Raw genomic sequence first — 16,813 nt, forward strand, 5'->3', positions numbered from 1 at the left:
AATGATGGTACCGCCATAGACATTCTAAAGCAGATGGAGCATTATAAACTTGTATTTAATGTAGGCTGCTCATTTTTATCCTGGTAAAAGCAACGTGTATTTTTTATTTAAATTTAATAGTAACTGAGACTTAAGATAGTACCATTTCATCCACTGGCCAGATCATTTATTTGTAACACAGCTGTAAAGTTACTATGGATGCTGGGATTTGGTGTGGTTTTGAATGTCCCATGTGATTGGTGTTAGAGCAGTCTCTCTATGGAATCATCCAAAGCTCTGTATCCCTCCCCATTGACAGCCTCTTCACACAGCAGTTCTACTTGTCAGATGTGGTTTTCTGCTATGTCTCTCCAAGCAGTGAAGGTTTTTTAGACCCAAACCTAAATGATTTTACACAGGGTTATGTTTAAGATCATGCTCGTTTTAGGTAGTGGACAATCCTCAATTAACTATTACTATTATTGTTGTTAACAATAATACAATACAATAATAATATTATTTAGATAGTATAAAATCAGTTTGTTGTATACATCTTGCAGCGCAGGGCTCTGTCTGTAAATAATATTGATGGAGCTAGTTGAATAATTAGTAATAATTAAACTCCAGTCACATGGTATACAAATTGAGAAAAATAAATCCTTTGTTGGTGGAAGGGATTTGGTGAGTAAGCACTGTGTTTGTTATTGTGGTGGTTTTGCATTTTTGTAAGTCAAAAAGTTCAGTGAAGGCTCTGCCCAGTCTGAACAGATTTTTTGTTTGGTTAACTTTTATTTTGGCCCATGTACTTTTTGTTTTGTATTTTGTATTTTTTTTGTTTGTTTATTAAAAGTGTTAGTGAGCGTTTAATTGCAGCTTTCCTGGTCTCTGAGTCTCTATCCTGCCAATAACACCTGGGCCCACAATGCTATCCTGTTACATATGGTGTTAGAGTGGGATAGTGCCCCCTAGAGACTCAGAGAGGGACTTGCAGTTAAAAAAAAAATGGGAAGGAAAAGCAGCAGTGGCACCTGCTTGGGAAGACTGCCCCTATGGAGACCCCTTCTATGAGGAAGCCTGGAACCAGAGCCTGGTTGGGGATGCTGCAGAATGGTTTGGGGGGGTAGACCAAACCCGACAGTCTCCAAAACCCAAGAGGCTGAGCATCTACAGCCCAAGAAGGGGAAGCATCAGTCTCCAGCGACCGAGTGGGAGCCGCACCAGTATCCGGTGACCGAGGGAGAGCCACACCCGTCTCCAGTGACCGAGGGAGAGCCACACCCGTCTCCAGTGACCGAGGGAGAGCCGTAACAATCTCCAGTGACTGAGGGAGTGCCGCACCTGTCTCCAGAGATAGAGGGAGATTACCTGCTGCTCCAGTCTCCACCGGTAGAGGGAGAGAACCTGCTGCTCCCACCTCACTCAGGGATACCACGCCCACTCCGCTGAGGGGCGTCTGCTCTGCTTCGCCTGGGGTTGCCTGCTGCTCTGCTTCGCCTGGGGTTGCCTGCTGCTCTGCTTCGACTGGGGTTGCCTGTTGTCTTGCTTCACCTGGGGTTGCTTTTTTGTTTGTTTAAACTTTATTTTGGCCCATGTACTTTTTGTTTTGTAATTTGTATTTTTTTGTTTGTTTATTAAAAGTGCGCGTGAGTGCTTAACTGCAGCTTTCCTGGTCTGAGTCTCTATCCTGCCAATAACACCTGGGCCCACCCTCGGCTACCCTCTCACAATGCACTATTCATATGGGAGGGCTTATAGCAAGCCTTTTTAATATGGTAAAAAATAATCTTACCCCATTCAGTAGTCTTTTGTGGGGGTGGATTGTTATATAATTTGTTCCAGCCTCACAAGGCTCCATCCTATTTAATAATATCTTGAGCTCTTACTATCTATTTATTTTCACAACTCCATATTCCCTCTGTAACTCCTTGTCTACATTTCTATCAGCACAATATTACAACATCTCAGATGAAACAAGTCATCCTTCAGAAGGTGGTATTTCCATACAGAGTTTGTGCCAAAATAAAAAAAAAACTCCCAGTTCTGCCTGTTTAGAGCACCATATTTTGTTCACACTATCTTCAAGATTACATTAGCTCCAAAAGAGTATTATTATTATTATTATTATTATTATTAATAATAATAATAATAATAATAATAATAATAATAATAATAATAATATCACCATTTACTCATCCTCAATCCATAAAGAGAAATCCAGAAATGGAACCATATCCAATGCTTTGTAGTGGCATTTAGGCAAATGTTGAACTGATTTATATCCATATTCACTGTGAATATGTCCAGTAGGATTTATTAAATGTATTATTTTTATTATAAACAGGACTGGATTATGTTTCCTATTGTGATATAGAACAAAGAGACTGATGGGAGAAACAAAACCAGAAGGCGGCTAACAGGCTATCTATCAGCCCTATATTTCTATTGACAATAATGCATATATTTGAAGTTTTCCCAAACAGATCTAACCAGTCAAATTTCAAAATCACATGACTTTGTTCAGCTTTAGAAAAAAACTTTGGAAAAAAATCATTTTATGGCATTAATTACCCTACTACTTCCCGGTTGGGTCTCATGAAGGTATATACTCTCTCTCTCTTGCTCTCTCCATCCACTCCTAGCCACCTCTTCCCTCCTCTTTACCATGATAAGGCTTGCTCTGGTGCTGAAAACAAGCTTGACGTCTGCTTTTCTCATGAGGCATCTCTATGATCCTTTTCATTAAATAAGCAACCTGCTGTAAGATATCAGCCACATCCTAAAACATGACTGAAAATGAATCCTGACACTTTTACATTAAGGATTGCTCTACATTAATTTGGCTCAACCTGGCCACTATGAGAGGATGCATGGAAATACTGTACAGCAGTCTGTCTTTGTGGCAGCTTAAGTAGGTTGCTGTTTCTTCAGGCTTTCCAAGTACAGAGCAACTACTCATGCTTGAACCAAGACATGATGCATTTGTTTTGACATTAGATGTGAATGGTGTGTTTGCCTAAAAATGTATCTAATTGCAATGGCAATGTAAAGACATCACAAAAAAACTAAACAAACCATAAAATAATAATTAAAGATTAAGAGAAGCTCCATCAAAAAACTTTACAGCCCTTTCTCTAAATATATTGAATTGAAAAATATTGCACTCTTAGAAAGAAGCTGTCCGTTATGGTTCATTTGGAAAAGATACTGAACAAAAGCAAAATAATGAATCCAAAACTATCTATTCTATCAAATCATTAAATAATTATATTTAACCACATTACATATAATCTATTTGGTATATAAGAATGCTTCTTTATAGAAACCTATGGTTACATATATGTCCTAAACCCACTAGGTTCTTTACATAAGGTATTTGAAACATAGGTATCGATATATTACATTTTTACTGCTGGGTGCTTTGATTACCTGTGTTGAAGCAGATGGATTGTGTCCTTTGTGCATACAGTTTAGTAAATAGTTTAAACAACTTTGTTTTTAATGAATCAAGTCTAATGGGCATTAAAAAGCTTTAGTTTACTGTACATTTGCGAAAATACATTTTTACAAACAAATTTAGAAATGCTGCAATTCTGAAGTTTTATTTTATTTGTAACGTGACCATGACCTAGAACGGGACAATGAACATCACATTAAAAAACTACTCAGATAGTTTGTGATGTTTCATCTAACTAATCTAATATAAAAGTCCTTAAAAAGCTAACAATGTGTAAGTGCATATCCATTATTTCCTGAATCCACAATTAAGAATATTTTCCAACATTTTTGAATTTTAAAATGTATATTTTAATGCGCTTTACTTGCATTCATTATGTTCTTTGCTTGTTTTTCTTTACTCTTAAAGCTGTTGCCAGAGGATGGCGCTAAAGTCTTTTGAAACCCAATTTAATTACTATTATTTCATCGATCCACCTGATTATAACAATTATAATTCATAATTATTAACAATAACAACAAACTGGCACTTAAACATCTTTAATTGATTTATTTTTCAAATATATTAATAGTTTGGTAGAAGTTATATTCTTTTAGCTAAACAGATGTAGCCTTCTGTTTTGTTGGCATGCAATTGTGCTTTTGCATATATTTCCATGAATAATATTTTTTTACTGTATATTAGGGTTTAATTGACTTTAAAATGTGCAAATAAATATATTAATAATAAATAAAAAATAAATATAAAAACAAACAAACACAACAGTTATACCAAAATGCATTGGAAAATGACCAGGTATGTAATAACTATATATAAGAACTATAATGATAGCGATGTGAATTAAACATTATTTTGGTTTACATTACGTTTGCATAACAGAAACATCATTATTTGATGTACAAAATGATATTCAATATACACAATTCTAAACTGAAGGCCTATATGTGTGTACAGCTGAAAATGTACACAGAAAATAATGATTTGTTACACGATTTGCAATACCAGAAAATTAATTTAAATGCATTTATTTATTTATTCCTTTTGTTTAAATGCATTAAAAGATAATGGTACAAGCTACAGATATTTATTTGTTTGTGTTTAATTTCTTAAATAATACATTCTTACATTGCATTGAATAAGTAGGAAATACCCTTGTCTCCTGAGAATAATGGTCGTACTGAGAAAAGGAACCGATTGCTAAGGATGATTGATATGTCTGAATTTACATTTTCTAGCAGACAAGTACAAATAAAATAAAATAAAATAACGACTTCGAATGTTCTTAAAGAACATAGCTATGGAACACAACCTCCAGGTATAGCCTATACGGCAGTTCTCCTTTAAGAAATGAAGTATTCCATATGAATATTTAAACCTCTATTTCTCCTGTGTAGATGACGTCTTTAAAATCCATACATCACTTGAACGTTGATAGAATAGACGTGGCTGTTAAGATATTTTTTACTCTAACCTGAGGTTAGTATTTTACAGATTTAGCGCAATAAAATCACAAAGGAAAACAGGGTTATTTATATCTGTAGATTTTGGTGATAAAGCTTTCAAAGACAGGGACTCGGGTATATATTTAGTCGTGATCGTGTTTTCTCTAAGGACAAGGCTACCAGATCACAAGAGGAGCGGGATAAATCTGTACGTGCTACTTGTTTTAAACGCGTTTTAGGTATATTTCGTGTACCGATATTTTCCCTTTTAATAGTAAAAGTTAATACAAATATGGAGCACATGTCATAAAATCCGTGAAGAATATTAGCTTGATACATGGTAAGTAATTATGTCTTGGATCTCGCTTAAATTAATTTAAAGGCTATAGAATCCAAATTAAATTAAATGTGCATAACGGTGTTGCTTTAATATGCATGAACGATAGCATTTTAAAAAGTGACTGATTTCAGTTCTTTACCTGCTCATTTGTCAGTGAAACCCGGAAAACACGTTGTTTCAATGGAATTAGATAAGTAGGCTTTTTCACGATATGTGTTATTAATTATAGTTTTTACAAGAACATGCAAATAGTGCATCCCATTCACGTGTATCAGACTTTGACATATGCATTTTGCAATAATATTAATGATTATACATATTTTTTAAATGTTTATTCATAGTTTGTTTATATTTGTGTTCAATTTGAGTTGAGGTAAGTGGAATTGTTATCGAACATCTGTAACTTACAACGTGCAAAAAGAGAAACAACTACAATTATTAAACGCTAAAACATAAATGAATTGCATTTCCATCTACAAAATAAAACCGATTACACGTATGCTGTTTTTGTTTGTTTAATTGGACATGCTGGTTATTATTTGTTTTTATAATTATGAATTCAATAACACACAACAAGTTATGTCTGTTGTAGGTATGCGTAAATACATATTTAACGTCACCCAAAACAAAACTGTATGTTTATTTTAAACTATAGGCCAGCTGATAAAGTCTATTACAAGAAACTAAAATACACAAATCAATCTCTTAAAATAAATAAATAAATAAATGATCTGCGGCACGTATTCACGTGTAATGGATAAATTGTTTTCTTGTGATATTGCATACAAAGTATACAAATACGCGTTTCTTGCACAGATTTGAATGCCTTGCCGGGATGCTTAAGGTCAGCAGAAGGCGAGAGGCAGCCCTTTACCTAATCGTTACAGAAACACCATTCACACTACAGCAGATCACATATGGAAGATTAACAGGAGAATCAATCTTCAGTTTGTAGAGCAGTTGAACAGATCAGCTTCTCTCGGTAACACGCTTAGTTTATCATAGTTCATCCTTTGTATTAAATACCCTGCATTTAAATGTTAAGAGTCGTGTTCCCTTTTATAGTGCATATGGGACAAAAGTACAGGACCGACCACGTATTACATGCGTGCTCATTATGGACATTCCTGGTATGATGTACAAAAAATAAATAAATAAATAAATAAGTAAAATCTAAATCCAAACTTATTCGGCAGTTTTTACCCTGATCAAGTTTTAGAAAATCATATTCCCCTTTCATAACACTATATTATTATTTTTTTAAATTGTAGATTATGTAAAGTTATTATTTAACATATTATGACCTACTTATTGTTTCATAGATGCATATCATTCGTCTGTGGTTTATTTTGAATGCGTACAGCAATCTAAGCTATTTTCCGAGTTCACTTCCTTCCGATTCACTAACTGTGCTCTTGTGTCATGAGACGTTCTCTGTTAGCCTATCAAAACCCCTAAACATCAATGTTCTGAGGAAACAGTTCACAAGACTGGAATACCCCCCACGGTTGCTGACAGTAGACTGGATGTTCCATGAATTTTATCAAAAAGCACATGTTAATAGGTATTATCAGTGTATTTTGTGTAAACCGTCTACAACCAATTCCTGTGTTTATGTGTTTTTATTTTGTATAATCGTTATGTACAACATGTATTATTGTCAAATTAAATATATTCTAATCCTTACGAATTGTATTTACCAAACGAAATAAAATTATCATGATCTGCCTTTTCACTTTGCCTTTGCTGAAAAGAAACATGTTTAGGCAAAACAAAAGCTTACCTTGTGAAATTTTGAGCAATTTTGAAATAACATAAGAAATCTAATCTAGGAAGCTTACTACAATCAACAATTCAATGAACATGTCCTAGTCTTTTATATATGAATACTTTACCCCCCTACCCCCATGTTGTCATTGTTTTAGGCCTAAAGTAACACACATGCTTATCACTTTAAAGTTCTTGTCCCAATTCAAAGCAGGATGGTTCTATAAATATTTCAAAGCATTATGTTGCCGTCGTTTACTGATACCTGGAGAGATTAACAATGCCAGTCAAAAACTAGAGCCTAAACGATGGTGCTATTCATTGACACTCAAATTATGGCTCTTGCTATTAAGATATGCCTTGCTTTATTTTAAGATCTGTTACTTAGCCTTAATTAGTATAATTAATTAAATATTCACTACATGCGATACATCTGCAATGGGAGTGCTCGAACAGTAAAAAGTCTATTCCCCTCTGAGAAAAATCCCAAGAACAATTACAATTCACGTGACCAGCACGTGGGTTATAATTCTACCTCTGAAATACTGTCAAGGACTTACTCACACATTAATATGTGCACTCTGACTTTGGCAGAAATGCACTTAGCGGCTTTCGTGAAACAACCAGGAAAAACAACCGTTATGTATGTATTATTAATTTATTAAAAGCATAAACCCATTTATGAATATAGATATTTATGAATTACCTCTACTTTTGTGAACTTCTTTGAGCCAGTCTGTAAAGTATCCATAAAGTTAGGACCAATCGGATACGCAAAACCACCTCTTCAGATAGACCACAAGGTATGACTAAAGAACACATATCTAAAATTATTGTTTTAACAGTGTTTACATTTACTTTGTTGTGATTAAATAAGAAAGACATTTACCTTCAGGATTTCAAGTTTCACACTGCACATGAGTTAGCAGGTTATTTTGGAACACAATATGTATACTGCATTATTAGGTTCAAATATGCTACACGTCCCCATTCTAACCAATTGAATTGTACTCTGCCCAATGTAGTTTCTGAACACATGAACATATTTTTGGGGAGGTCACTTATGTTCATCATTCAAACACTGGAAGATAATGGAATAGAAACCTTTATTTTTTAATACAAAAACTCGTTTTTATTAACGAGTGCAGGGCAAACTATAGTAGTGATATTATTATTATTATTATTATTATTATTATTATTATATTATTATTATTATTATTATTATTATATTTGTTTATCAACAAACTATTGAATCTCTACACACACGAAGGGCAAACTTTCATTTGTTAGCCCTATACACACACACTCGCACACACGCACGCACGCACACACACACACACACACACACACACACACACACACACACACACACACACACACACACACACACACCACTGTGTGCGTGGTGTGAGTGTGTGCCACTGACAAAGGGTACAATATGTTAGTTAATCAACTTAATGTCCTAAATTAATTGATGGTGAAACTTCATTACCCACATGACGCACTTCTCCCTACTATAGAATGATTCTTCTGTCGTAAAGACACACATTGAACAAGTAAATTTCACGTACGAGAAAAACATATCATAGTCAAATAAATTTTTCTTTTCAATTTCTTATTTAAGAAAAAAAAAAAAAACTCTAGTTTTGCAATAAAACAGAACTTGAAAAACACACAAGGCTTGTATTTCAAGTCAGGTTTCCTGTCATAATGTGATGGCCACGTGGCACTCATTTCCACAGAATATACATCTTATACTAAATATTAGAACAAAACTAGCGGAATTGGTTGTCAGAGTGTTTTGAACGGGGGGTTCATTGTATGCCAATGACATGTTTGTGTAAGTGAGTACAATGATATTGCAATAAAAAGATACAGAACCAATGCAAGTGCGCTTCAAAATAATTTCCTAGAAGTCTCAGCATGTTACGTCACTTGTCCCTTTGTGTTTTCTTATATTTGGGTCCTCCTTTATAATTATACATACCATATATAAAGTGAATTTCACTGAGGTGCACAAGAAAATGATGCAAGACAATATATTTAAACCTTTCAGAATGAAACACATTTTATGGCGTTGAACATTCATCCTTTTTCTGAAGACAATTAGATTTTTTTTTTTTTTTAAGAATGTACTGCGTTTTTCTTATCCTAGTGAAACTGTGTTTCTTATTCCATCCGTGCCAAATCCAATTGCTGTATGTACAATACAATCAAATATGAAACTTCCATGTGGAGCAATAGCCTGATTGGAGGATCGATTGACTGTAAAAACAGAAACGTATTAATGTCTGTAGGGGTTTTGGTACGTGCCTGATTGCATTCTCTTTAAGGTAGGACTCGGTCACAACACATATTTTTGTTTTCTAATCTTGAATTTCAAAAAGGCTCTGAAAGGTCTAACAATGAATAAAGTTTTTTTTTTAAAGAGCATATAAAGAAAAAAAAATATATATATATACTGCAGTATGTCCATCGCGGTGCGCCACAATCCTACTCAACTCGTGTATTTCTGCATATACTGAAAAGACGCCTCCAAATATATTTGTACCATGAAACATCTTATGCATTTTGAGATCATCCCGACTGATAATAAACAATATCGCACATCTACAAAAGCTTTGCATCACCTACAATTGATTAGGACTGGGACAGAATTAAAAAAAAAAAAAAAAAAAAAAACTAAAAAAACAAACATATGGACATAATTTAAATCTTTTATTTAACATCATGTAATCAAAGAAACTACAAAATGATATCACAAAAGTATACCAGAAGCCTTTTTTTGTCAGTTTTTCTTAAAGGAAAATCAAAAGCGGCATGTAGTGATGTTAACATTGTTTAGTAGGTTTCTTTCGACTTTATGAAGCACAATTAGTTCATTCTGTGGGGTGATGCAAAACTTTTGGCAGCTGTACCGTGTGCATGTAGCATGACTTGCAATAATGTACGCATTGTAAATCATATAAATTCCATTTTTAGTGTACATGTGGACTTTTAGAGCAACAAAGGAAAACATATTTCGAAACGATATCGGTATTATACATGTTTTGTGTTTTTCTTTGAAGTCTGTAAGCATATCTGCAGTACATTTAAAATACCTTGCGTGCGTTTATATTTGTTCCGTTTAACATTTTTTTTTCTATAAAGAAAGATGTAGGAAACAATGAGTCTAAGGTTTATTGTATAGAACCAAACATTAAACCTTGTTTTATATCTTTACTAATATATGTACTGTCCGGTAAATAAAAAAATGTACACTATCACTATCTAATAAACAACCCCCCCCCCCCCCCAGCCATTTGTTATTCATGTTTATTCTAGATCGCACATAAACTAAAACCCCCCCCCCCCCCCCCCAAATTATTATTATTATTATTATTATTATTATTATTATTATTATTATTATTATTATTAAATAATAATAAAATAATAATAATAGTTAATATTTATGAAATTTTAGAACTGCTCTGCTAATTTGTTTACAACCACCGTATAATCAATATTTTACAGGAACTAATACATTACGTTTCTATTTTTTTTTTTTTTTTTTTAATTTGTATAATTATAATTATTTCAAGGATTAAAGCAAAACATATTGCATTGGAAACTTTCAACGTCTCTCTTAATTGTAACTTTATAACTGCTTTCGTCTTTTTTTTTTTTTTTTTTTTTTTTTAAATTGCAGTAATCCAAAATCAGACTCTATGTCAGATTGGCATTTTTATTAATGAGAATACAAAAAGCTTGCATATTCTTTGAGCACTGCTTGAATTTAGTTGCTTAGCAACCACAGTCGGGTAAATCATCCGCGAAATTTAAATCTTTGGGAAGGGATTTGGGGTTTTGCTGAATAGTCACCACGAGGAAAATGTGTGGGATATACAGCTGTTGGTAGGATGAGATCCCAATATTTTGGGTTAAAGTGTATTTTAAGAAGCCCCCTCCGTTTTACAATGTACCCTTCTCTCACGAAACTCTACCTACTTTAGCAATAGTAGCCTATATATGTGTGTGTGTGTGTGTGTGTGTGTGTGTGTGTGTGTGTGTGTGTGTGTGTGTGTGTGTGTGTGTGTGTGTGTGTGTGTGTGTGTGTGTGTGTGTGTTTCCAGTATAGATGCCAACGCAAGGGGGATTCTATAGCTATAGCTGAAAGCTGGCATCTTCCTGATTGCAATTTCAATTAAAGTTAAGCGGCCTTTGTCTCAGAAAATCGAATATTGCTTATATAGCTAATCAAAATAGTAAAATCATATAGCTGAAGGGCAATAGGTTTTGAATTCTGTTGAAAGAGCTTGATTAATTGCTGTTAGACTTTGCCAGTACCACCCGACACACTAATGGTTTATGTGCTCTGGATAGGATTTCGTTTTCTTTTCTTTTTTCTTTCTTTTTTAGCGCACTATATATTGCCAGCATAGTTCTATTTTAATCAAAACGAAATGTTAATATTAAATGTACAGGTTAAGTAAAGTCTAGAGGAACAGAATGGATATGTTATGTGATAAGTACCACTATCCCAGTAAATCACCTATTTCCTGAAAATCAATTGTTAACAAATATTTCCATGTTCAAACCCTACTTTTTTTTTAAATTGACGTTTGTTTGTAATCATTCATTACAATGCTTACATGACAGAAATCTACTGTAAATCCAGAAGTGCGTCTCTGGAACGTTTGAAAGACCTGCTACGGAGACTGGGGGTTGTTTACATAAAACCGGTACCTGTCCATAGCATTCGTAACCTAAAAACTTATACCATGGCAAGAATAATGAAAATGTATCGATTACCCACAGTAGGCTACAATTCGAAATAATAAAATCGAAAAAATAATTCAAACAATGTGCCTTTTACCATTTAGCTGGCACATGCAGGCCTGTACAAAAACAGAACTAAACAGTCCTCTAATGCAATGATGCCAAAAAAAAAAAAGAGAGATACACAAGAAGAAATGCTGACTGGTATCTATCAAATCTCTACACGCGCCTTTGGTTAAAACTGTAGTACGCGATAAGCATACTTAAACATGGGCTGGTAAGCGACTCCAAAACAACACAGTCCAATGAAAAAGCAACGTAACACGAGAGCATAAAAGGCCTGTCTGTATTCACTGTTCAAAATAACGCTGCAGCCTATACACGTATCAACAAACTATTTGCAAAACGAGTTAAAATCAAACATTCAATTATTCCAACTGCATTCAATTTATAAATTATACCATTGCACGTAGGCATGTTCAAAATTCTAAGCAAACAAACGGTTGCAGAATCAGGTGAATTTGTGCTCTGTTTTGATATATTACTGGAGGCATGTCTAAAATTAATATTGTTGTTTTGTTACGTCTCAATTTTTGCAGTCGGCCTATATACAATGAAAACTCCACGACATGTACAATTGATGCATCGAAAATATTAACACAATAACAAAAAACTCGTAGATGGTGTCAAATGATTTTTTTTTTTTTGTTTACCTCTATTAAGATTTACAAAAGCTAAGGCATTTTTCTTATTAGTTTTTTTTTTTTTTTTATACAAGAATATATCGAATACTCTGTCATGACAATTTCGGTTATTGCAAAACAAACAAACAAACAAACAAAAGCAGGATACAGTTTGCACGCCCCATTTAAAATCTAACACCAACCCTTTAATTAATGATAATAATTTTATAACTTGAGTGTCTTCAAATATTTTATAAGAAAATCATTAGAAAAAAAAAAGTGTCGCCAATGTAAACAAGCTGAAACAGCTTATGGCATCTAATTGGTAAACAAAGTAGTATTTTTTTTTTATAAACCATTAAGAATTGTTTTATTTTTTTTTAAAAATATACATCTTTAAACAGAGCGCACTTGTGCACACTGACAAACTCAAACACATCTATTTTCTATTATTATTTCAGAGTACTATATACAGTAGCTGTAGCCTATACCACAAATTAACAAGCAGTCTTTCAAAGTCAAAATCTGTGACCTAAAGGTTATCAATTTGTTTTGGTACTAGAGTTGTGTTTATAGTGAGCAGTAGTTATATAATTTATTTTGTCTAAAATTGTTTATTTTGGCTGTAAATTTAAACTGTCAAATAACCATTGTTATAGCCTATAAACTCAGATAATCAGCAAATCCATCAATAAATTACAACAGATGGTCTAACTGAGAAGATTTTAAAAATAAATAAACATAGCAAATGTCAGAGCCTGGCAAACACAGAGCTTCCATGTATATTTTTTAATAAGAATTTCAATAAAATCTCAAATCATATCATTTTAGTAGAATGCTGTAGTGAAAATATATATTTCCTGCGCTACCATATGCACCACACACAATCACATTATTTCATTCTAACAAATTTATTTTCTCAATCACCTCTTAAGGAATCACTACTCAAATTAAATTACAATCAAATTATCACATCAAAATATACCCTTATTACCTAACAACTGTCCATATTTTCAGCTCATTTTTATTTGTGCTCGTTTGAAAAACAATAACAAAAACAAAAAATAAAACACGTAATACAAGATTTTGGGGAAAAATAAATTACCGTTTGTAACAGCTCATAGGTATTCTGAATAAAATCTGAAAACAAGTCATTTTGATGAAAATATAAAGTAAATATTTTAGATCAGCAACTGATCTAATGAATCTATATTGCCAACTTTGAAAAGTCTGTTTATTAAAACCTACCAAAAACACTGCTTAGAAATGGCAGAATTAAATAATAACATCCACCCATTCAGACAAACTTGGCAACGGATTTTAGAGAAGAAATTCAGATAAGTGCAGCTGCAGATGCTCAGTCTTTGTTTTCTTTTAAAAAAAAAAATCCATTAATAAGATATGTCCATAAAATACAATATAGTCTTCAAAAGGGGCGATCTTTTAGATCAAGGAATTTGGGGAATCGCCTAACAAAGTGTTCTCGCACTAACAACCCCATTCGTATTTGTTTATCCATGCAGTCCTCTTCTTACGTCAAGCTTGAAGCTCGCGGATCCGCATTCTTCCTTGTCCTTGTCACATAATTCAACTTTTTTTGTTTTTTTTTTCCCAGCTTGCTTCCTTAACGTTTACAGTCTGTTTTTTATAGTGTTGTGTCTGCTTTTGTTGTCTCAAACAAAACAAATAAAGAATAGGGAAAAAAGAAAGATCTCACTTCTTAAACCTCATATCTCGTGATGTTTAGTGCGCCAAAATTACCTGGTGGAACGTACTCGTAGCAGTCATCCTCTCGTCACTCGGATGATTCGGCCCGGTTAAACGTGCATCTTTTAAGTAATCTACTAAAAAATGTCCCTGAAAGAAAGAGCAGACAGAACCTTTTAGGTTAATACATTTGAGGCCTTGGTGCAGTTAATCGATGCGACTTTGGGGAGGGGGGTTTAAAAAATATAAAACACATCTGCAGTCTTATTTATATTGCCTCTCACAATCACAGTATACAATTGCTATCTTGTCGATAGTCTGTGTCCTATCTGATTAATATTTATAAAACAGTTTGGTATTTTTTTTTTTTTTTTTTTTTGTATGTTTATATGTCTCACTGAACACTCGTTTGCAGTCCATGGTGAGGGGGCGGTGTGTCTGCACTCACATTGCCGACCTGGGAGTACACATCGTCGGGCGTCTGCTGCACTCCCGGAGGTGTCATCCTTTTCTCTTTCTGTCTCCGATTACAAAACCAGACCCTGACTACTTCTTTCTCCAACTGCAGGCTGTCCGCTAAAGAAGTAATCTCCTGAGCCGAAGGTTTTGGACACTTCAAGAAGTGGCTCTCCAACGCCCCCTTAACGCTGACTTCGATGGAGGTGCGCTTTTTTCTCTTCCTGCCCTGGGCTGCGATCTTGTCAATGCTGGTCGGACTCCCGGTAGTGGAGTCTGCTTCTTCGAGCCATTTGTTTAGCAAAGGCTTGAGCTTGCACATGTTTTTAAAGCTCAATTGGAGCGCCTCAAACCTGCAGATGGTGGTCTGGGAGAAGACGTTGCCATAGAGGGTACCCAGAGCCAAGCCGACGTCTGCCTGCGTGAAGCCCAGCTTGATTCGCCTTTGCTTAAACTGTTTCGCAAACTGCTCCAAGTCATCTGAGGTCGGTGTGTCCTCATCAGAGTGGGGATCGTGGCTGTTCACTGCGCCGTGGTGTTGCTGGTGGTGCTGATGCTGATGATGGTGGTGGTGATGGTGACTTCCATGATCTAGCTCTGGCGTGTCCCCTCGTACTAAACCGGGGTGCACCAAGCTTTGGCTCCCCGGTGGACTCAGCATACCGTTCACCGTGAATCCTCCGGGCTGGGAGTATATCAGAGACTGTTGCTGCTGTCCCCCGGCTATAGACGGGATGTGTGCCGCTGTCGTTGCCCCCCAAGCACCTGGGTGACCCTGGTGCGGACCAAGATGAGGGGGCCTGTGGTGCAGTGCAGTTCCCGTGTGCAGATCGTCTCTGCCCGAATTGTTTTTGATATCTTGCTGCTGCTGATGCTGGGGACTTCCAGTCATCCCCACGGGGCTGGATGACCAAGGCGATCCGGCTTCAGCCGCTGCTACTGCGGCTGCAGCTGCGGCAGCGGCGGCATGGGGCAGGGCTGTTACCCACTGATGGGCATGGCTCAACATATGGCCCCCGTTGCTCGCGGCCATGGCTCCCTGCATGAAGTCGCTCTGAACCATCTTAGCTGTTGGATCTCCTCTGTACCCGACAGAGACCGAAGTAACAGCAGCACTGCCAGGTTGCATACCACCGCCTCCCGAGTCGGTGTGCACAATTGAGCCTGAAGTATGGATGTTATTGCCTGGCAGGTAAGGGTTGGAAGCCGCAGTGGCCATTCCTTTAACCCCGTGTTGACTGTCCGCTGATTATGCCCCTCTTCTTTATGCAACTTTTCTTTCAGATAGGTACACACTTTTCTCTTTCACATAAATTAATCTTCCATTTAAAGTCCCCGACAGACTTCTGGCTTGTAACACCAGAATGTGCTCTTTCTCTCTTTCCCTCTCTCTCTCGATATACACATATAAATATAAATGTAAAAAAAAAAAAAAAATATATATATAGAACTAAAAATCCACTATCGATCTTTATTTTAATTCTGCAGTAAAAACAGACTTTTGGAGGATTTTTGTTAAAAAAAAAAATTTATTTTATAATAATATATATATATATATATATATATATATATATATATATATATATATATATATATATATATATATATATATATACAAATATAATACAAGTTTTGTCCGTTCCAAACTTCTAGCGTGATGAAAGTTGCAGAAGCTCTTTGCACTTTCCTTTACGCAAAAAATAAAACAAAAATAAAAAATAAATAAATAAAATGAAATCCTTTTTTAAAGTTCCTTGTTGTTTGCAGGAGGGGGTAATTGGTGAATAAATTCTCCTTGCTTATATTGTAAGGTAGATGTAGAGTTGTTCCCTTTTTTTGTTGTTGTTATTTTATTGCAGTAGCAGCTGTGTCTTTGTTCTGTTTTGATGTAGAATTTAAACCTGCAAACCGCTAACTCCAGCAGAAGTAGTGCCCTGTATACAGTAGTGAGATGGTTGCACTCGCTCTCTCTCTCTCTCTCTCTCTCTCTCTCTCTCTCTCTCTCTCTCTCTCTCTCTGTGACAGTTCTTTCTCTGTCCCTCCCTCAGAGCGCAGGGACTCTCGAATGTTTACCCTTTGCCAAGCGCGCGCACATCGTCCACATCTTTCCCCTAAATACAAGGAAGTCGAGTGCGAGACTCCCGTTGATTGGATACCTGCTGTGCGATTGACAAGTCTTGAAATCCTGGCTCCAGGCGCGCGGCCCCCCTTCCGGCCGTTCCGATTG

At 35.4% G+C, this 16,813-nt stretch overlaps 1 protein-coding gene across 2 annotated transcripts; it reads right to left on the minus strand.

Annotated features, from left to right (window-relative positions):
* Positions 1-10,672: 10,672 nt before the first annotated feature.
* Positions 10,673-16,079, minus strand: LOC121320495 (POU domain, class 3, transcription factor 3-B). 2 transcript variants are annotated; one of them, XM_041258867.1, is made up of 2 exons: positions 14,588-16,079; positions 10,673-14,280 (listed from the first exon to the last, which is right to left on the minus strand). In XM_041258867.1, exons 1-2 carry the CDS (start codon positions 15,803-15,805, stop codon positions 14,167-14,169), a joined length of 1,332 nt encoding a protein of 443 aa, XP_041114801.1. In that variant the 5' UTR covers positions 15,806-16,079; the 3' UTR covers positions 10,673-14,166. The 2 variants fall into 2 exon arrangements, with proteins under 2 accessions (XP_041114801.1, XP_041114800.1); XM_041258866.1 differs by having other exon boundaries at positions 14,579-16,079.
* Positions 16,080-16,813: the final 734 nt, after the last annotated feature.

This window comes from Polyodon spathula, chromosome 9 (assembly GCF_017654505.1).
Source record: "Polyodon spathula isolate WHYD16114869_AA chromosome 9, ASM1765450v1, whole genome shotgun sequence".
NCBI lineage: Eukaryota > Metazoa > Chordata > Actinopteri > Acipenseriformes > Polyodontidae > Polyodon > Polyodon spathula.